Source organism: Gopherus flavomarginatus, chromosome 16, assembly GCF_025201925.1.
Source record: "Gopherus flavomarginatus isolate rGopFla2 chromosome 16, rGopFla2.mat.asm, whole genome shotgun sequence".
Lineage (NCBI taxonomy): Eukaryota > Metazoa > Chordata > Testudines > Testudinidae > Gopherus > Gopherus flavomarginatus.
In genome coordinates, this window is record NC_066632.1 from 24,636,142 (window position 1) to 24,657,287 (window position 21,146).

General features: G+C 54.1%; 2 protein-coding genes across 4 annotated transcripts in view; one reads left to right on the plus strand and one right to left on the minus strand.

The window, feature by feature from the left end:
* Nucleotides 1–624: 624 nt before the first annotated feature.
* On the minus strand, nucleotides 625–8,334 carry LOC127035481 (inhibin beta C chain-like). Its single transcript, XM_050925414.1, has 2 exons — nucleotides 7,205–8,334; nucleotides 625–2,232 (listed from the first exon to the last, which is right to left on the minus strand). Exons 1-2 carry the CDS (start codon nucleotides 7,530–7,532, stop codon nucleotides 1,490–1,492), a joined length of 1,071 nt encoding a protein of 356 aa, XP_050781371.1. The 5' UTR covers nucleotides 7,533–8,334; the 3' UTR covers nucleotides 625–1,489.
* A 1,646-nt stretch (nucleotides 8,335–9,980) lies between these two features.
* R3HDM2 (R3H domain containing 2) overlaps nucleotides 9,981–21,146 on the plus strand; it is a 114,313-nt gene continuing 103,147 nt past the window's right edge. Inside the window, exon 1 of one of the 3 annotated variants that reach the window (XM_050925397.1) lies at nucleotides 9,981–10,056. The gene's annotated coding sequence lies outside the window, so the exon portion shown is untranslated. Of the gene's footprint in view, nucleotides 10,057–15,542; nucleotides 15,633–21,146 lie in introns of those variants that run through there. The other 2 variants (XM_050925400.1, XM_050925398.1) reach the window with 2 other exon arrangements.

Here is a 21,146-nt window from a genome sequence, read left to right on the forward strand (position 1 = left end):
AGCGCCAGCCGTGGCAGCTGCGTGGTGGCTCCAGGCACTGGCTGGGGCTGGGGCAGGACTGGGATCCGCGTGTGGGGATGGGGAGGGACTTGCCAGCTGACTGAGGTCACGCGCACATAGATGCAGCATTTTATTGAGTGCACAGGACAGAGGCTGCTCAGGGAGGGAGGAACAGACACTTTAAAGGACTGTGGGGGCCATACAGACAGAGAAGCCGGGTCGCGGGCCTCCCGTCGGGACCAGCTCGTCTCACCCCAAACTGCTCTCCTGGTTCCACAGGACTCGATGCGTGCCAGCTCGTCTCACCCCAAACCGCTCTCCTGGTTCCACAGGACTCGACGCGTGCTAGCTCGTCTCACCCCAAACCGCTCTCCTGGTTCCACAGGACTCGACGCGTGCCAGCTCGTCTCACCCCAAACTGCTCTCCTGGTTCCACAGGACTCGACGCGTGCCAGCTCGTCTCACCCCAAACCGCTCTCCTGGTTCCACAGGACTCGACGCGTGCTAGCTCGTCTCACCCCAAACCGCTCTCCTGGTTCCACAGGACTCGACGCGTGCCAGCTCGTCTCACCCCAAACCGCTCTCCTGGGTCCACAGGACTCGACGCGTGCCAGCTCGTCTCACCCCAAACTGCTCTCCTGGTTCCACAGGACTTGACACTTACCAGCCGGCGTCCCAGGCTGCAGCTCCCATTTGGTGCCAAGTAGGGTGACCAGATGTCCCGATTTTATAAGGACAGCCCTGATATTCAGGGCTTTTTCTTCTATAGGGACCTATTATCCCTCACCCCCGTCCAGATTTTTCACATTTGCTGTCTGGTCACCCTAGTGCCAAGCGACGTGGTGTGGCCCCTTGTCCCCCACTCCGCTCAGCCGCAGAGTCAGAGATCCCAAGGCCCCTTGTGACTGTCTCGTCTGAGCCCCTGGGTAGCATCCTCACCGTTGTTCCTAGAGCACAAATTTTGGAAAATCATCCAGTCCGAATTTCAAAATGGTCCATGATGGCGAAGCCGCCCCTGCCCTCGGTAAACTGTGCCCATGGCTAGTTACTCTCCCCATCAAGAATTTACGCCTTCTTTCCTCCCTCCTGAATTTGTGTAGCAGCACTGACCTCCTCTCTGACCCTGCCCAGCATCTCCCCTGGCGGTCTCTGAGGTCTGGGGGGCTCGGTCCAATTTCCCTGCAGGATGGGTCTTCACATGGCAGAACCCACTGCTGCAAAGGGCCTCTGGCTGGCGTCCGCAGGACGGCTCAGGAAAGGGTGGAGAGAGGCTGTTGGCTGGGGGTGAGATTCCAGTATCCGTCCTCCGGAGAGAAGGCGCTTGACACGGCACGGTTCAGCGGCACGATCAGTCATGTATGTGAAGGACGTGAATTCCAACAGCAGGACCAGTGGGAACGGGGCCTCGGCGGGGGAATCTCTGCCCAGTTCCAGCGGGAGGGAGGAACTGCTCAGTGCAAAGGCAGCTGCGTGCGCACCAGGCAGTGGGTTAGGTGCAGCCGCAGGCCTCCACAATCATGTCGGGGATGTCTGTCTTGACGACGTTGCTGTCCTGGTCGTAGTAGAGCAGAGAGAGGGGCCAGCGGCGCGTGGGGATGCAGCAGGAGCTGAAGGCGGCGTGCACGTCGTTGGCCTTGATGAGATTCAGGATGGCTGTGTGGAAGGAGGAGGCCAGGCCGGGCATGCCGGCCACGTGGGTGGGGCAGGGCCCAATGCAGTAGTTCATGTGGTAACCCTCGGGCTGGATGATCCAGTCCTCCCAGCCGATCTCCTTGAAGTCGACGAAGAACTGCTTCCTGCAGCACGTCCTGGAGTTGCTATTGCACTCGACGGCCCGGCGGTGAAGCCGGTGTCGGGGCCTGGCCCGGGTCTTGGCCACCATGAATGGCCGGTGAGATTCGCTGCTGCTGAGAAGTAGGGCAGGCTCTGGGCTTCCTTCAAGCTCCAGCTCCGCTGTTAGTCTCTGGCCGCCTTTGCTGAAGAAGCTCTGGACAGCCGTCCTCACCTCCACCGCGGCCCAGCCTCCCTGCTTCACCTCCAGCTGCCTCCTGCCCACCAGCGACGGGTTTGCATTGCCCGGCTCGGACAACAGCAGCTTCACCGTGACCCTGCGCGCGGGGCCGCCGGGGGCTGCCAGGAACACGTACATGTCGGCATGCAGGACTTGCACGCTTCTGCCCGCGTCCTGGGTGAAGTGGAAATGCAGACGCGTCCTGTTGGGAGCGGCGGGTCCTGCAGACAAAGCAGCAAGGGGGGCATTAGGAAAGGAAGCAGTGAGGGCTCCACCTTTACACTGGGCTAGGCTGGCATTGGACGGGGGGCAGGCGTGCCCTTTCTATTGGGGATGGGGGAAACAGGAGACCACTGCATGAAATGCTAAGCCCAGCCCTGGGGCCAGGGTGTGGGACTCCACTGACCGGGATATGCCACGCCTGGGGTGGTCCTACGTTTTCCTTTGCCTCCAGACTTACTCCAATGGCGAGCAGCAGAATCTCGGCTAGGCTGGTAATTCTGGTGACCTTTCCTACGTTCCTTTTGCTGGTAAAGCTGGAGAAAGATATGGGGCCAGATCTTCAACTGGTGACAATCCTCATTGTCTTGAGTGAAGTGACACTGACACGCACCAGCTGAGGATCTGGCCCATTTTCCACTTCCTGCTGCCTGAATCACTGTGCGGTGTCATTGTGCTGTTTTATCTCACCCTAGAGGCAGCTGCATTTCAGCAGGGGATGGTGTGATCCTTGCATATAGCTGCTGTTCCCAGATCCCTTAGGAGACACCGCCTATAAATCATTGTTCTCTCAGCATTACAGATGTAAATACGAAAAGAAAAATCCCTTTCTTTGCCTCTGGATCAAGAGCAGAGGTGGGAAACTACAGCCCGTGGGCCACATGCGGCCTGTGGGACCATCCTGCCCGACTCTTAAGCTCCCTGCCAGGGAGGCTCGCCCCCAGACCCTCCCCTGCTGTTCCCCCTCCCTGCAGCCTCTGCCGCTGGCCTCTGCCAGTCCTGCTGTTCTGAGCAGTATGGTAAGGAGGCAGGGAGGTTGGATAAGGGGCAGGGGTCCTGGGGGGCAGTCAGGGGACAGGGAGCAGGGGGCGGTTAGATGGGTTGGGAGTTCTGAGGGGAGCAGTCAGGGTGGGAAGTGGGAAGGGGTGGAGAGGGGGCGGGAGCCAGGCTGTTTGGGGAGGCACAGCCTTCCCTACCCGGCCCTCCATACAGTTCTGGAACCCTGCTGTGGCCCTCAGGCCAAACAGTTCGCCCACCCCTGATCTAGAGAATGGATTGATGGGCTGGGCCATGATGCATGTTCATTTGCAGCCACATCTCTGCGCTAGGAGATTCTTTGTCCGGGCGTGGATCGGGCTACGACGTATTCTGGAGGAGCACTGTTCTGGGATGTTTGAAGAACACAGTGTGTCATTCCTTTGGCCAATGGGCCTGCCTGGGACATACCTGCCTCCGTGGGTGTGCAGACCCAGTACCATGGAGGCTCCCTGGCCAACAGCTCCTTTCACAGGCACAGTGACATCCATGGAAAAATACACACAAGGGCTGGGCCCGGCAACCGTCTTGCTGGCTGCACTTCAGACAGCTCCGTGCCCAGCCAAAACCATTACCAAGAGACTCTTGTGCCTGCCAGCCCGGGCCGCCCTGGACTGCACGCTGGTGAGCTAAGCAGGCGGGTGCTAGTGAGTCTGTGGGTTGGAGCCTGCCAAGGAAAGCCCAGTGCTTTGGTGGTCTTCTCAGTCTGGCCCAAGCAAGCCCTTGGCAGAGTGCTAGGGGGCGCGGCGCTGGCTTTCACCGGAAACACCGTCTTTATCGCCATCGGTGCTAAAGAGATGACGGTGCTTTTTATATATAATGACAGGATAGAATGTGAGGCTGGGGGTGTCAGTCCTGGGGCGCTGGCTAAATTCTGCATTGTGAAGTTGCTTTTTATCCCAAGCACCTTGTATTTCAGCTGGATACGCTGATCTTCACCTCCTCCACCTAAGAATCAGGTGGGTTAGTGCTGCTGAGGGAGGGTTGGGGCTGTGTTCCACCCCAGAGGCAGCTGAATTTCCATGGGAGGAGAAATTAATCCTGTTTTACACTGGGGTAGTGAAGGATCCCATAGCACTTTACAATCTGTATGCACTCAGCAATGCCCTCTGAACATGGAGCTGCATCTGGGGCGGAACACGGCAGCTGCTCGACAGCAGCATCCCCAACCATCTAGCGCCCCCTGTACGCTCTCCACAGAGTTACATTAGATCCCTCCCACCTAGCTCTGAGCTAACGAGTCAGAGGGCTTTTCAAGTACACCTCTACCCCGATATAACGCTGTCCTCGGGAGCCAAAAAATCTTTTACCGCGTTATAGGTGAAGCCTCGTTTTATTGAACTTGCTTTGATCTGCCAGAGCATGCAACCCACCCCCTCCCCGGAGCGTTGCTTTACCACATTATATCTGAATTCGTGTTATATTGGGTTGCATTATATCGGGGTAGAGGTTTACTGTATCATAAAGCACAGTGGAACAAAAATTAAACTAAGCAAAAGGCCATGTTCACCGCTGCCATCTACCACTCCCTTCACCAGGGCTAGCCAGTCAGCCAGCCATCTACCATTGCCTTCACCAGGGCCAGCCAGCCAGCCATCTACCGCTGCCTTCACCGGGGCTAGCCAGCCAGCCATCTACCGCTGCCTTCACCGGGGCTAGCCAGCCAGCCAGCCATCTACCGCTGCCTTCACCGGGGCTAGCCAGCCAGCCAGCCATCTACCACTCCCTTCACCGGGGGCTAGGCAGCCAGCCAGCCATCTACCGCTGCCTTCACCGGGGCTAGCCAGCCAGCCAGCCATCTACCACTCCCTTCACCGGGGGCTAGCCAGCCAGCCAGCCATCTACTGCTGCCTTCACAGGGGCTAGCCAGCCAGCCAGCCATCTACCGCTGCCTTCACTGGGGCTAGCCAGCCAGCCAGCCATCTACCACTCCCTTCACCGGGGGCTAGCCAGCCAGCCAGCCATCTACTGCTGCCTTCACCGGGGCTAGCCAGCCAGCCAGCCATCTACCGCTGCCTTCACCGGGGGCTAGCCAGCCAGCCATCTACCGCTGCCTTCACCGGGGCTAGCCAGCCAGCCAGCCATCCCGCTGTCTTCACCGGGGCTAGCCAGCCAGCCATCTACCGCTGCCTTCACCGGGGCTAGCCAGCCAGCCAGCCATCTACCGCTGCCTTCACCGGGGCTAGCCAGCCAGCCAGCCATCTACCACTCCCTTCACCGGGGCTAGCCAGCCAGCCAGCCATCTACCGCTGCCTTCACCAGGGGCTAGCCAGCCAGCCATCTACCGCTGCCTTCACCGGGGCTAGCCAGCCAGCCAGCCATCTACCGCTGCCTTCACCGGGGCTAGCCAGCCAGCCATCTACCACTCCCTTCACCGGGGCTAGCCAGCCAGCCAGCCATCTACTGCTGCCTTCACTGGGGCTAGCCAGCCAGCCAGCCAGCCATCTACCGCTGCCTTCACCAGGGGCTAGCCAGCCATCTCCCACTCCCTTCACCGGGGATAGCCAGCTATGTCCTGCTCCCTCCACCGAGGGCTAGCCAGTCAGCCAGCCATCTACCGCTGCCTTCACCGGGGGCTAGCCAGCTAGCCAGCCATCTACCGCTGCCTTCACCGGGGCTAGCCAGCCAGCCATCTACCGCTGCCTTCACCGGGGGCTAGCCAGCCAGCCAGCCATCTCCCACTCCCTTTACCAGGGATAGCCAGCTATCTCCTGCTCCCTCCACCGAGGGCTAGCCAGCCAGCCAGCCATCTACCGCTGCCTTCACTGGGGGCTAGCCAGCTAGCCAGCCATCTACCGCTGCCTTCACCGAGGGCTAGCCAGCCAGCCAGCCATCTAAGATTCCCTTCATTGGGGGCCTGCCAGCCAGCCAGCCATCTACCACTGTCTTCACCGGGGGCTAGCTAATTCTGCTCCATGGCCAAAATCTTTGCTGCTGTGAACGGGACCTGCCCTGCTGGCTTCAATGGTGTTTCACCCCTCTATGCCCACAGAGAATTTGGCCGTATGGAATCGTAGCAGTGGGCTGGAAGGTACCTCAAGAGTTTATCCAGTCCAGCCCCCTGTGCTGAGGCAGGACCTAATAAACCTGGACAAGTCCTGACAGCTGTTTGTCCAACCTGCTCTTAAAAACCTCCAGCGAGGGGGATCCCACCACCTTCCCTGAGCCTATCCCAGAGCTTAATTAGTCTCATAGTTAGAAATATTTTCCTCATATCGAACCTAAATCTCCCTCGGTGCTGATGAAGCCCATTGCTTCTTGTTCCACCTTCAGTGGATATAGAGAACAATTTATCCCCAGCCTCTGTAACAGCCCTTAACACACTGGAAGGCAGTTATCAGGTCCCTCCGTCAGTTTTCTAAACTGCCCAATTATTTTAACCTTTCCTCATAGGTCGGGATTTCTAAACCTTTGATTATGTTTTGCTGCTCTCCTCTGGACTCTCCAGTTTGTCCCCATCTCTCCTGAAGTGCGGTGCCCAGAACTGGTCACAACACACCAGCTGAGCCCCCGCCGCGTATCTGACGCCCGACACGCCTGTTAATATATCTCCAAATGACATGAAACTTTTTCGCAACTGCGTCCCATTGTTGACTCATGGGCAATTTGTGATCCCCTCTCCCCACCCCCAATCCTTTCCAACAGTACGACCACCTCGCCAGTTCCCCACCCCGCGACCAGCATGTAGTTGTGCATTTGATTTTTCCTTCCTCAGAGAAGTACATTGCCCTCTGTCTTTATCAACTTGCATCTTGTTGATTTCAGATCAATGCTCTGATTCGTCAAGGCCATTTTGAATTCTAAACCTGAACGGCAAAGCTTGCTACTCCTCCCACCTTGATGTCATCCGCCAGTTGTAGCAGCTTTCCCTCCACTCCACTACCCAAGTTGCTGATGAAAATATTGAATAGTGCCAGACCCAGGACTGACCCCTGCAGGACCCTGCTTAACACTCTCCCCCAGTTTGACAGTGAACTACTCTTATGTGTTTATTTCCTTGAGGTGTAAGGTTGGATGTAAATGCTCGGGGGAGTGATTTATGTTCCTGCATCCTTTTAGGGTTGCAATGGGGTAAAATACCCCCATGCAGAGGCTCCTCTTGGGGGATGTCTCTTTCCCGCGATATGCCCCTGCAGCACCCCTTGAGACCTTACAGACCTGGCTCAGCAAAGCTGAGAATCTCATACTCTTGCTCATCAGTCTTGGGGCTCTGGTTTGGCATCTCCGACGTGATGCTCTGGTTCGTGCGCCCGACACGTAGCCTCCACAGAGCTGTCAGGAGGCCAGCTCTGAAGACTGGCTGGGTCACATTGGGTCGCTCCTTCAAATGCAGCTTGGAAAGAATACTCTGCTTTGCTAGCTCAATGAGGACCGTCTTCTGCACCTCTGGGTCCAGGGCTGCCATCTCGCAGGAAGGGCATCTACCTGCCCCGGGCTTGGCTACTCCGCTGAGTATTAAAAGCAGGAGGGCTTGCCCGGTGGCCATCTCTTTCTGATCCCTGCAGGCAAAGAGAATAGGGATCCAGCAGGCTGATTTTCTCGAACAGCACGAGGTCAGTTACCACCGCAGCAATGGAGCTGGGCTCCCGTCTGGAAAAGGAGCCCCACAAAGTCAGTGCCGGGAGGGTAACGCCAATGAGGAGACTGCACTTCTGTGAGCTGATTTCACAGCCCCACTCCTGGATTACTGGGAAGTCTCGTTTCGCTGCCTCTGACGCAAATATTGGCTGATCCCAGTGCAGATAAACGCCCCTCTGATCGCGCAAGAACATTCCCGTAGGACACAGATTTTGGAGGTGTTAAGGTAGACCTGGAAGAGAGGTGTGTTGGGGTCCTGCTGGATCTGGCTGAGTTTTGTGACTTAGCAGCCAAGATCAATTAAAAAAAAAACGGCTGAAAACATGGCTGATTTGGGACTGGGATAGTGACTACAGGTGTCAGTCGGGTCAGGGCCCCATTGTGCCGGGTGCTGGACAAATGCACACAGCCTGTCCCTGCCCCGCAGAGCTTGCAGTCTGCATATGGCAAAGAGTAATTGGCAGACAGCTGCTCCCAGCATAGGAGAGCAAGTGGCTGTAGCAGACAGAGCTGGAGGAGCGGTACTGCCAAATCTCAGGTAGGGTCTGTTTTAGACTGTTGCTGGCACGGCTCCCTCGGTCAGGGGCGGGATGGGGTTGTGATCTGTGGCCGAGTGTTGCCAAAAGCCCCTGGCGTAGACGCAGGTGGCTAAACTGATAAGGGTAGAAGACCCATCCACACAAGGAGCGCTTTGCCAGGACAGTGTGATAGGAAAGATACACTAGCAAAGCACTCCTAGCGTAGGGCCAGAGCTACACACCTCTGGCACTGGAGCTAGATTGCTGTAGTGCCTGAGGGGTGGGGGTGCGTAGGTGCTGCCTACAATGATGCAGCGGGTTTTTCTGTCGTAGGCAGCATCAACCTGGCTGTCTACACTGGGGGTTAGATTAGCATTGCTACGGCACTCAAGGGTGTGTCGCTTTCACCCCCCTGAGCGCTGTAGCCGTGTGGTAAACCAGGCCTAGCCCTCAGACTGCTGCCGCTGGGACCAGCAGGGCAGAGGATTTGAGGCAGATGCCAACAAATACATTTTGATGGTGGGGAAAAAAAAAAATCAAGCAGTTTTACCCAGCTGGCCTGGGGCAGGGAAGGGAGCTGGCTTAATTTTTTCCAATCAAAACACTCTTCTGACAAAAAACTTTTTGACCAAAATTAAAAATTTGCATTTTGGTTAAAAATGCTCTTGGTTTTTTTTTGGTTGAAAATAAAAAAAACAAAAGGAAATGGGGGCTGAGGCAGCAGGTGGTGTGGAACAGTGGGGGGGCTCGAGAAATGGGGGCAAGAGTAGTGGGGGTGGGAGAGCTGGATGGATATAACAGTGAGGGGCTGGATCAGTGGGTGTGGGGGGAACTGGAGGTGGAAAAGTGGGGGGGGCTGAAGCAGGGGGGCTAAGAGAGCAGGGGGTGGTGGAACAATGGGGGACCTGGAGCAGGGGGGTTGGGAGAGCAAGGGGGGTGGAGTGGGGGGGATCCAGGCCGGGGGGGGGGGGGCTGCTGGAGCGGTGGGAGCAGGAGGGGTGGAACGGGGGTGGGGGGATGGAGCAGGGGTGGGGGAGCAGGGGGATCCAGGCCAGGGGGAGCAAGAGGGGAAACGGGGGGGCTGGAGCAGGGTGGGGGGGCAAGGGGATCCAGGGCAGGGGTGAGGTGGGGGACCAGGGGAGTGGAGTGGGGGATCCAGACCAGGGGGAGCAGGAGAGGGAATGGGGGGGCTGGAGTGGGGGTAGGGGAGCAGGGGGGTGGAGTGGGGGATCCAGGCCGGGGGGAGCAGGAGGGACTGGAGCGGGGGGAGCAGGAGGGGGAACGGGGGGGCTGGAGCAGGGGTGGGGGGGGTGGAGTGGGGGGGATCCAGGCCAGGGGGAGCAGGAGCGGGGGGAGCAGGAGGGGGAACGGGGGGGCTGGAGCAGGAGGGGGGGACCCAGGCCGGGGGGGGGGGGGGCTGGAGAACCAGCACACGCGCCAGGCCCGGCCCGAGGCGGGGCACCCGGGGGCGGAGCCTCCCCGCGCATGGGCACTGCAGGCGCGCGGCGGGCTGCGCCGCTCGCTCCCCCTTTAAGGTGGCGCGGGGCCGAAAGGCTCCGCCCCTCCGCGCCGGCTGGGGCCGCTGCGGGGCGCGTCTCGCTGTTGCCCCTGGCAACGCGGCCCGGGGTAGGCGGCCCGGGCCCCGGCGCGGCGCGGCGCGTTGACGCAGGGCCGCACGTAGCCGTGACGCAGCGCGCACGCCGGCTGGGGGAGGGGCCAGCAGCTTCTTTCCTTTTTTTTTTTCTTTTTTTTTTCTTTTCCTCCTTTTCGGTTTTTTTCCTTCTTTTCTTTTCTCCGCCCCCCCCCGCGGCCCGGCCCCCCCCCCCGCGGCACCGACCCCCCCGGCCTGGCCCCCCCGAGCCCCCCTCCCGGGGGCGGCAGCGGAGACCAGAGAGGGAGGGGGGAGCCCCCCAGGTAAGTGAGACTCCTCCCCTCCCCCTGCTGCCCGGGGGTTATTACCCGTCCCGGGGGGGGGGGTTAGCAGCCCCCTGAGTTTGGTGCTAGGAAGGGAGGCGAGGGGCTTTACCCCCCCTTGGGGGTTGAGACGTTTGTACCCGGGGGGGGGGTCAGGAATTACCCCAGCCCCCCCCGCTCAGCGCCCAGCCTGGCACGAGGGCAGCTGGGACCGCAGGTGCGTTTCCCTTGGCTGCAGCCCCGGGGCCCTCCCTGCGGCCCCGCCTTTGGGTGCCGGGGGCCTCTCTGCCGCCGGAGATTCTGCAGCGGGGGGGGGGGGGTTCTCCTCCCCTTTGCTGGGAACGTCCCAGGCCAGTGCCTGCTGCCTGGGCTCTTGCTTCCCTGGCCACCTGCAACCCCTGCAGGAGCCAGGAACCCGCAGGAGGCTTGAAAAGCGTCGTGGGTGTCAGCCCCTGGGGGAGCTTGTAACTGCATGTGCCGGTGGCGTTGTGTGACCAGGGTCTCTGGGAGTGAGAGCTAAAGGGACGTGTTCAGGTGGGATCTGAGGGCGTCTGAAAGGCCCAAAGTTTGTGATCACATCATGGGGGAGTGGGGGTGAGGGTGTCTGTGCCCTTTTTCATCTCAGAGAGATGAAAGATTGTGAAGTGTTATGAGATCTCTTGATGAAAAGCGCTCCGTAAGAGAGAGAAATGACTGTTATTTATTGTTACTCTCAAACTACCCGCACGCAGCACTTTCGAAAGGCAGCGAGCAGCCACCTCTGGACTGGAGGGCAGCAGCTGGCCATATGGGGAGAGGAATTCTGAGCCTGGAAATGGGAGCAAACACCCTGCTCCTTTGAAAAGCATGATGGGAACTTTAATATCCTTACAGAACAGGGCCTTTGCTTTTAAGAGGTCCTCTGAAAAATACAAGCACAGGAAACTTCCTGAGGCTTGGTTTGTTTGCCATAAGGCTGGAGAGCAGGCCAGGCCAGCGGTCTGTATTATATAGTTCATTGTCCTCTATCTGACCATCTATGGATGATTCAGGGAGAGTTGCAAGAAGCCCCTTAATTACAGAATAAGGCACTTAAAAGGGATGTTTCATCCAAACCACTGTCAGTTAGCCATTGCCTTATGTCCTGTGTCAGGTTTTTATCTCTTACAGTATTTATTTAATATCATGTTTAATGTAACTTGCTATTTTCACTATCCTATCCCGTCCTCTGAATCCTGCTATGAAGATCTCTTTTGGCAGTGACTTTTGCAGGTGGTGTATAAACATTTTCATTTGATCAGTTTCATTGGATGTGTCCCTGTGATCGTGTTAGGAGAGGGTAGATAGGAGCCCCTGTATCATGAGTTATTTTATGAACCTCTATCACACCCTCTTCTGTCCTGTCACCTCTTGAACAGTCCCCATCTTCTGTGGAAGTCTTCCCAGGCATCTGGTTGTTTTTGATGCCTCTCTCTGAACTGCTTCCAGGCCTATTTTAAGATAGGGTGACCAAAACTGAGCCTTGGGATCTGAGGCCCACACAGCTGGGCCATTCTCAGTGGTTTTTTGTGATCTCAGTGATCTCCGACCTTGCAGAATCTTCTGGTAGAAGGCCAGTTGTCCTGGGCTGTCCAAAGAGTTCCCTTGCCCAATTTATGGTGAGTCATGCTGGCTGCTGGAATGGTGGTCCAGGCACTAGTCCTATCATGGCTGGACTATTGTCATAGGATTGCAGTCTCTTCACGACATGGGGTAGATTTGATTTATGCCCCCTTTCCTTTATTTCTCCTGTATTGTACCTTGATGCAGGCAGCTAGCCTAGCAGCTCCTGAGCTGAAGATGAAACATAAACTTGTGCATAAAGCCCTTAGCAGCTTCTCTTCTATCTGAGTGGTGTCCGGGCCTGCACTTTGTGCTCTGTCTCTGACCTGTAGCTTGATTACACCTTCTGTGCCCTAGGGGAGCTCCAGTCAGGAGGCCTCCTCTCCTCTAGTTCTGTGTCAGGAGACGCCTGTCTTACCATGTGCTTATCTGTGGTTCGCCTAGGCTCCTAGCCGCAGCCAGAACAGCTCGTGCTGGCATCCCCTCGTGGCTTGCGAGCGAAATAGGGCTTGGCCAGTGCCTGGGAGAACCCGCAGAGGCATGATTGTTAGATGTACTTTTCCCTCCAAATTGGTGGGGAGTTGCTGAAGGGACTATGAAACTAAAATCCCCGTTAAGATTTTCAAAAGTGACTAATATTTTTGGCTGTCTGGCTTGAGACAGGCACTTCAAAGGGGCCTGACTTCCAGAGAGTGGGTGCTCAGGACTTTCCGATAATCAGCTCTCTTTGAGGTGTTTCATGTTGGGCTCCCAGAAATTAAGGCCATAATCATGGTTACTCCCTTCTGAAAAGCTTGGCCACAGCCATTTGTGGCTTTCAGAACTCCCGTGCCTGGCATGGCACTCCCCCTGGCCCCCGAATATGGGGTATTCAACTCTGCGTCTTGACCAGATTCCAGCACAGGTAATTAGACTTGATTCTTGCTCACTTCCTGGCCTAAACTGTCTTGTACCATTGCTGTGCGCTGTTAAGTGGGTGCTGTGTTTGGTTCCTGAGGTGCTGCATTTCAGTGCAGGGTGAAGAGATCCCTTTGTTATACCAGCATGCAAACCACCTGTCTGATCTCAAGGTCTTCTGTAGCCCGCTGCCACTTCTGTAGGTATTTATGCTTAGCTTCGTGTTTGATCTAAGGGCTAGTCTGTACTGAAAATTGGCAGAGCTCAGTGTCTCGGGTGTGAAAAATCCACGTGCCTGAGAGAGGTAGCTATGTAGACCCAACCTCTGGTGTCACTGACCTAGCTACTGCCCCTCGGGAAAGTGGATTAACTACAGTGACGAGAGAACCCCTCCCATCGCCGTAGTGAGTGTCTGCCCCAGTGGTTCTCAACCTATTTACCATTGTGGACCACATATGAAGCTCTCCGTGTTATGTGGGCCGCATCCACGTGACTATATACTACTATGGCCCCGAGGAGGTCACGTGAGCCGCAACTGTGTGTTTATTGGGTCACGGGTTGAGAACCACGGGTATACACGAAAGCGTTGTGGCTGTAGTGTTTTAAGTGGAGACAGCCTCAGTGTATGACAGGAGCTTTGTAAATGTAAATTTCTCATTAACTTAAATGTTAAATGTCTGAACTCAGAGCATTTCTTTTAGCTGCCTGCTCCCTAACTTCTCAGGGTGGGTTGGGAAAAATGCCACAGTTTCCAAGGAAGTTGCATGGGGATGGGATCCCCCCAGCGCCCTTCGTGTCGCTGTCAGCTCTTTGAGGCTGTATCTGGTCTAGTGTAGCAGTTTGCAGTCCCAACCTCTTCCCCTCATCCTAGTATTCTCGGACTGCTTGGTGCTGTCTCTTCCTTGCTTCATCTTTCCCCTGCCTGCGTCCCACGGAGAGGTTCAAGGTCCTGACCTCTGGGGAGGCAGGGTGACTCAACTGCGCTTTGTGTTACTCTTTTGGCGGTGGGGGCAGGAGCAGTGTCTTCCCTTGTGGGCTCTGCCACAGACCTGGGTTCTTTCCTCCTCCGCGTGGCTGGTTGCAACTCTTCGCATGAGCTTGCTGGGAATCAGGAGCAACGGAAGGTGCACGGCCCTGCAAGTTATCTCGTTCCTCCTAAAAGTTGCAATTCTCCAACAAAAAAACTTCAAAAATAGACTCCAACGCGAAATGGCAGAATTGGAATTAATTCGCAATCTGGACACCATTAAATTAGGCTTGAATAAAGACTGGGAGTGGATGGGTCATTACCCAAAGTAAAAACTATTTCCCCATGCTAATTTTTCCCCTACTGTTACTCACACCTTCTTGTCAACTGTTTGAAAAAGGCCATCCTGATTATCACTACAGGAGTTTTTTTTTTCTCCTGCTGATAATAGCCCACCTTAGTTGATTAGTCTTGTTAGAGTTGGTATGGCAACACCCATTTTTTCATGTTCTCCGTGTATATATATCTTCCTATTGTATTTTCCACTGCTTCATCCGATGAAGTGGGTTTTAGCCCACGAAAGCTTATGCCCAAATAAATGTGTAAGTCTCTAAGGTGCCACAAGTACTCCTCGTTCTTTTTGCTGATATAGACTAACACGGCTGCTACTCTGAAACCGTTCCTCCAAAGGAAGCTTCCATCGTTCTTAAGACATCAGATCCCCAGGGCTTTATGGAGTGGTTTGGTATTGGGGGATGGGAGAGTTCTTTGGAGGAGCAGGATCTTTAGGATCTTTCCTTGGGATCCAAGGAGCAGCCACTAACAGGGACACATTTCCCTGCAGACTGACTCTGGCATTCCTAGAAGGGGAGCAGCACCTGGGAAACAAGGGGGAGAATTGAATAAAGGCTGCAGAGTTAAAGCTTTAGTAACCACCCCCAGGTTGCTCCCATGTTTGTGAGAATGTGACCTTTTCCTGCCTGCGAAGGTCCCGTACGCAACTGATGCACACGGGAATTCTTCTCTTTTGTCACTCTGAGCAGCAGCGTCGGTGTGTTTCAGTCCCCAGCCCATTTGCCAGAAATGAAACGGACGAGCACACGTGTGTGTCTGCAAATCAAAACACAGCTGGCCGAGCTACTTTTAGGCCTCCCAGCCTTCATGCTCCTTTAACCATTCTCCATGTAATGAAATTCTGCCAGTGGCTGGCCTGGGTTCAATCCTCCTTGTCTCTGACGCCAGCTGAAGTGGGCTTGGTGCACCTGTTGCCTTCCTGGCTGGGAATTCAGCCTACATTTTCACTCTCCGTTTGAACATTCAGGCCTGCTTTCTCTAACCATTTAGAATAGTTAAGATCTCTCACTGCTTTATTCATTCTCCCCAGATCCATTCTGTTTTTTCTGCCCAAGTTCTCTCAAGTGTGAATGGCATAACTTCCCTGCCTCTCCTCTTAAATTCATGTTGGCAATCCTTAATTAAGTCATAGCTGTGTGTCTCCAGTACTTTCCTTCAGAGCAAAGGTAGCAATTTGGTAGTTTGCAGCCTATTTGCCTAAATCCTTTGTTAAATACAGATATTCTCTCAGTGTCTCAGCACTCTGTGCCTCCTGTATTTTCAAAGAGCTGTGAAATGTATTTGCTGAAGATTTCCCATCTCTTTCACTGGCTCCCTTGGAATGCAAGGGTGGATTCCATCTGGATCTAAAGTCCTGGCAGCTTTCAACTGTTTTCTCTTTTTTAATGGAAGAGAATTTAGATGCTGATGAAAGGTGCTAGGTTGATAGCTCTGGAGACTGATTTACTCTGGCTACTGAACTGGCACAGCCTAGGCATATTTGAGTAAGAGCTTAACCCACCAGTAAACCAGGACTCCAGATTTAGGGGGTCAGTCTCCTGGCCAGTTCAGCCACTGGCTTATCTGAGACTGCTAGCTGTGATGGTAGATTTCTGTGATGGGGGGGTGCCTGCATTGAAATCCTCCAGCTCCTTCCATGCAGGCCACCAAATGGCCATTAGAAAAGAGAACCTGCCGCTCCTTGGATTTGGTTCCCTGGAGGTGAAAAGGGCTGTATCCTATTCCCTGGCTGCGTCCGCTCCCCAGCCAAGACCTGGGGCTGGATCGGAACCTAGAGGTGAGTAGCGTATGGAGCTTATCCCTCTTGGCCGTCTGTCCCCTCATCATCAGGTGTTGCTATTGCTGTTGTGTTCGTCCGTTCCATTTGCTGCATGAGCACAGACAAAATGCTGAGCTCTTTAGTAACGTAGGACAGTAGTTCAGTAAACTGCTGGCCTCCCATCTGGGGTCTTAGTAAGTGTTACGCACTGATACAGGGATGGCCAACCTGTGGCTCCAGAGCCACGTGTGGCTTTTCAGAAATTAATATGCAGCTCCTTGTATAGGTGCTGACGCCGGGGCTGGAGCTACAGGCACCAACTTTCCAATGTGCCAGAGGGTGCTCACTGCTCAACCCCTGGCTCTGCCACAGGCCCTGCCCCCACTCCACCCTTCCCCAGAGCCTGCCATGCCCTCGCTCCATCCCCCTCCCCCCCCAGAGCCTCCTGCACACCACGAAACAGTGATCAGGAGGTGGGGGAGGGAGAGGGAGGCGAGGATCAGTGGGGCTGCCGGTGGGTGGAAGGCGCTGGGAGCAGTAGCGTAGCCAGGTGGAGGGAACAGGAGGAGCAATAAAAAAAAAAAAAAGGCGCCACCCGCTTTTACTCACCTGGCGGCGCTCCGGGTCTTCGGTGACAGGCCCTTCACTCGCTTCAGGTGTCTTCAGCAGCACTGACGTTAACGCCACCAAAGTGCCGCCGAAGACCCGGAGTGAATGATAGTCCCGCCACCGAAGACCTGGAGCTCCGCCGGGTGAGTAAAATTAAAGCGCTGCAGTGGGTGGCACCTTTTTTTTTATCGCTCCACCGAGTGAGTACAAAGCTGCCAGGAAATTGACAAGGTGCCACTTGTGCTCCCCCACTAGCTACGCTACTGGCTGGGAGCAAGGTGGAATCTGATGAGGGGGCTACTGACGTATTACTGTGGCTCTTTGGCAATGTACACTGGTAATCCTTCTCAGGCTCAGGTTGGCCACCCCTGCACTAATATCTCATTGAGGTCTGAAGTTTGGAATGAATGGCTGGAACCCTGTGCCGTCCAGCCTATCCCCTTGCCCCCCAGAGTTCCTGTGTTATTCCAGGGGAATATCCAGTCCCATTTTCCCCTTATCGATTGATCACCTGGCTGATTATCAGATGCGCAGTGTGCTCGCTGGCTGAAGTTTTGAGGATCATAGAATCATAGAATATCAGGGTTGGAAGGGACCTCGAGAGGTATCTAGTCCAACCCCTTGCTCAAAGCAGGACCAAACCCCAGACAGATTTTTACCCCAGTTCCCTAAATGGCCCCCTCAAGGATGTGTCTGTCCTTCGTCCCAGGGAGACATTCTTGACTCTTGCCCGGTGAGCAAAGATGGACGTGATTAAAGATACAAGCCCCGCTCTGCCATCCCACTCTTGGGGCCTGCAATCATTGCAGTGGAGTGAGGCAACAGAGAAACCAGTTCAGGACCATGAAGATCAACAATATTTTTTTTTAAATTCTGATAATCAGATATAATTTAGTCAATCTACCTGCGTTTACTCAGGAGGCTCTCCCCTATCATGAATGATTTATTTGTGCTGTGGTAGCATCCAGGAGCTCCGTTTTGCGTGACACCCTGACACCGCCATGCTCTTCCAAGCTGCCCCCAGAGGAGGTGCTGCTCACAGCAGATTGTGCAGATGTTCAAAATATGAGTGTGAAGCTCTCTGATCTCTGCTGGGCTCCTCGGTGGGCTGGAGTGTGTCCGTTGGGTTGCTATGTTCCTGGTGCATGGCTCCTTGAGGGCGGAAGAAAAATAAGTGGTGGATGCACCAAAATGGGATGCTGCTTGTCGCAAATGGTGCAGCTGAGGGGCGTCTCTCTTGTCTTGCTTACATGAGGAATGGAAGAGTTACCTGTGTTGGCAATGAAATGGTCTTCACTGGGCATCTTGAGTCCATCTCTCACTGAACTGAATGGGGCCGTTCCTGCCTCACCAAACTGTCATCCAGGGTCTCTGCTGGCTTCTCTCTGGTTCAGCGTCTCTGGATTGGTTGGCTCACATTTTTGACTTTTCTTTGCTGCCAGGCCAGCAGAGATGCAGGGCTTTGTCTGCACATGCATTTGTACCAGTTTAGCTAGAGCTGTGATGTTGCACCCCATTTGGTTAAACCAGCGCAGCGCTGGGTGTGGCCTACATTGACTTAAACCTGTCTCACTTCACCTTAAGAGATGTGTAAAGGGGGACGTCTACAAAGCAGTTAAACAGCTGCAGCTGGCCTGGGTACGCTGTCTTGGGCTCAGGCTGCGGGGCTGTAATATTGCCATGTCGACATTCAGGCTCAGGTGGGGGTCCCAGAGCTTGGGCTCCAGCCCAGGCCTGAATGTCTACACAGCAATTTTTAGCCCTGCAGCCCAAGTGCTGTGAGCCCGAATCAGCTGACCCAGGCCAGCTGCAGCTGTGCTGTGGGTCTTTATTCCAGTGTAGATGTACCCAGGGTGGCCTGTCCCTTTAAGGGCCAGGAGGCCTGGGGCTAGCCAGCTCTGTTCAATCCGCCCACTTGTGCTATAAGTAACTGCATCTCTGCCAGAGGGGGCGGAACAGACTGGGGCTGGGGCTCCGCCTGAAATACTGGGCCCCACAAAAGGACTGAGAAGACTGTTGCAGGAGAAGTAGCTCCAGGAAGCAAGCTGGGCTTCAGTGGAAGGCTCTTTAGTGGGGTCTGGGAGAGGGGCTGGGATGATGAAGGAGCCTGGGAAGTCAGGGCTCTATCCCAGAACCAGAGAGAGTCCAGAAGGTGCTGGAGGTGGGTAGGCTGGAGAGGAGCCCAGGCATGACAGAACCACCCTTTTTGTGTGAACTTTTATTTGGACTTTACCCTGTAAGGCGTCCAGACTTGACGTAACTTAGCCAAAGGGCTGAGTCCTGGACAGAGACAGGACATTGCGGGGTCAGAGGTGTGATCTCCAGGGGAAGACCCTGCAATGCCACGCCCTGACGCCAAGGGGTGCTGAGACGATTGCTGGAACGCTAGGTTTAAGCTGACGCAGTGCCAATAAACTGCACTGGTTTAGTTAAGGGGTGTGATCCCATCCCTTTAGATAAATTGATGCAGCTTTGCATGTCTTGCTCTGTTTTATTGGAGAAGAGGGTGTTGGCATATGTCGTGTAAATAAAGCAAGTTACACTGAGGATGTACCTAGACCCTGCATGACCGATTTCTCCTCCTCGGGCAGCCGGCCTGCAAGGCTCTGGAATTCTGCTGCTGGTCAGCGTGTGTGTGTATGTGAAGAAGGAGCAACAGTAGTGCTTCTAATTCAGTATACATTAAACAAATGTCTGTTGTTGGTGCCCTCCAAATCTAGCCACCATGAGCTGGCTGATGTTCTCAAGGCTTCCTCCCATCCCCCAACATTTCAGCGGCTAAAGAGGGAGTGAGGGCGGGGGTGGCCAGGCCAAATGTGAATGAGTGACCCTGTGATCCTGTGCGTAAGGTGGCAATGGCACTTGCTCAGATTCAGGCGGGCTGCCCCCCGGTGAAGGAGGGCTGGGCCAAACCTGAGCAGTGCTGTGACCCTGGGGCGCTGGTGAGCAGATTGCAGCACTGGGAACAGGGAGCTGAGCCCAGCCAGTCCTGTGCAACAGGAGCTACTTTAGCTGGGATAGCGGGTTTGGGGTTCACAGTGGGACAGTCCTGTGAGACCTGGGACTGTTGAGAGGTACGCCAAAGTGTCGCGGCAGCAGTGCCTTGAGGAGTAGAGGCAGCAGACCTATGGGTCAGTTCAGGGAGTAAAGACAGTGTGCAAGAGAGTGTGGAGAGGTTTGTGGGAGAAGCAAACAAACTTGCTTGGGGCTGGCCCTGCTGACAAAGCAGAGGGATGGTGGATTAGAAACTGCCTTTCTGTCTTTAGCCCCCACTGACTGTCACGTTCCCCACCGCCTCTGGCTTCTCTCCATGATATCCAAATCCCCTCGTCTGCATGCAGATGCTTTTAGTTCCTTTATAATAGCGATGCCATTTGTGCTGCTATATTTAAGGTGGTGTCATCACTTCCATTATAAGACCCTCTTTTCATGGGGAGGTTTATAATTCAACCATTAACAGAAGTCTGGCTGTGGCGTTGTATTCAGCCTGGGAGGGTACGTTCAGCTCTGAAGTTGGTTTTTATATTATTTTACGAGTGTGATGGGTGAAATCTTGGCCACTCTGATGGCAGCTTTGCCATTGTCTTCAACAGAGTCAGGATTTCACTTCTAAAATTCTGTTCCTTTTTAAAATATTTTTGGCTCTCTTAATATGATGGACCCGAGGCTCACAGGTCAAGGGCTTGTGTGCGCGCGTGCAGTATTTAATGCAAACTTTGAATAGTTCAATATACATTTTAAGAAACTCTACTTTTTTTTAAACATCAGGATTCCTTTTTTCGGTTTCCTCCTTTTTGCTCTTTCTTACGCCTCCTGGGCAGGTCTACGCATGAAAGTTGCACAAGTTTTAACATGATTTTACACCTGTTTAGTTAAACTAATGCAAAGGACTGGACATTCATTTTACTTTAAGACAGGCTTATTGCTGTTTACCTTAAGTCAGTTAGGAAGGGGACTTAAGATAAACTGAAATAAGGGATTTTACCACCAGTTTAACTAAGGGCTTGTTAACGTGAGATAATTGCACTGGTTTAGTGTATGTTGGTGTAGTTAATCTGGTGCAGAAGCCTGTGTGAATGTTCCTAATTCAGTGTAAGAGCGACTTATTTGGCTTAGTTAAAGCTGTTCCTAATTGATCAAGGCTCTGTCTTCATTGTAAAAAAAACCCATGTTTTTACATTGAGATTGTAACTTGCTGTAAAATCCCAGTGGAGACAAGACAGTTTTTACCTTGATGTAGCTAGTTAAGGTCGATGTAAAATATACTTGTTTTGTTCCACTGAAGACCTTGACAAAAACAAAACTGAAATAAGCCACTCATACCGAAATCAGTGTCCACACAGCCTCTTGCGCTGGGTAAGTTCTACCCATGCAGCTTCTTCACTTAGACCAGACTTCTCTCTTTCTCCCTTTCTCTGCTCTCAGTTTCTGTACTAACTTAGCTCTATGGTTACAAAAACGCCATAAACCAGCCGTTCTGTTCTCTGCTCTGCCTTTCTCTCTATCTCTTAACCCCCATCCCCAACCTCATGGTCCCCCCTGCCCCCCATTCCCCCTCTTGCCGTATTCTGTTTCCTCTAACAGCAAAGTAAAATGTGATAAGATTATGATCTCCAACCAAGCAGCTTCTGAGTTTGTGGCCTGTCCTCGTCAATTTTCATTGCTATCCATAATGCAGAGGGGACTAACACAAATTAAACTGGCTGAAGCATTGTGTGCAGGAGGTTTCAGAGATCAAGATGTCTTGTAAGTTTCAATTTGGAAATCGGGAGCCAGAGCAGCTTAACATTTTAAATATTACCTGGCACTTTTAGCATTGTGCAAGAATTTCCACAGAACTGTAATTGAGTATTTACTGAATAAGAGGATATGCATTAAAAATGGTGTCTCAGAAGAGTTTCTAAAACTACCTGTCATTCTTCT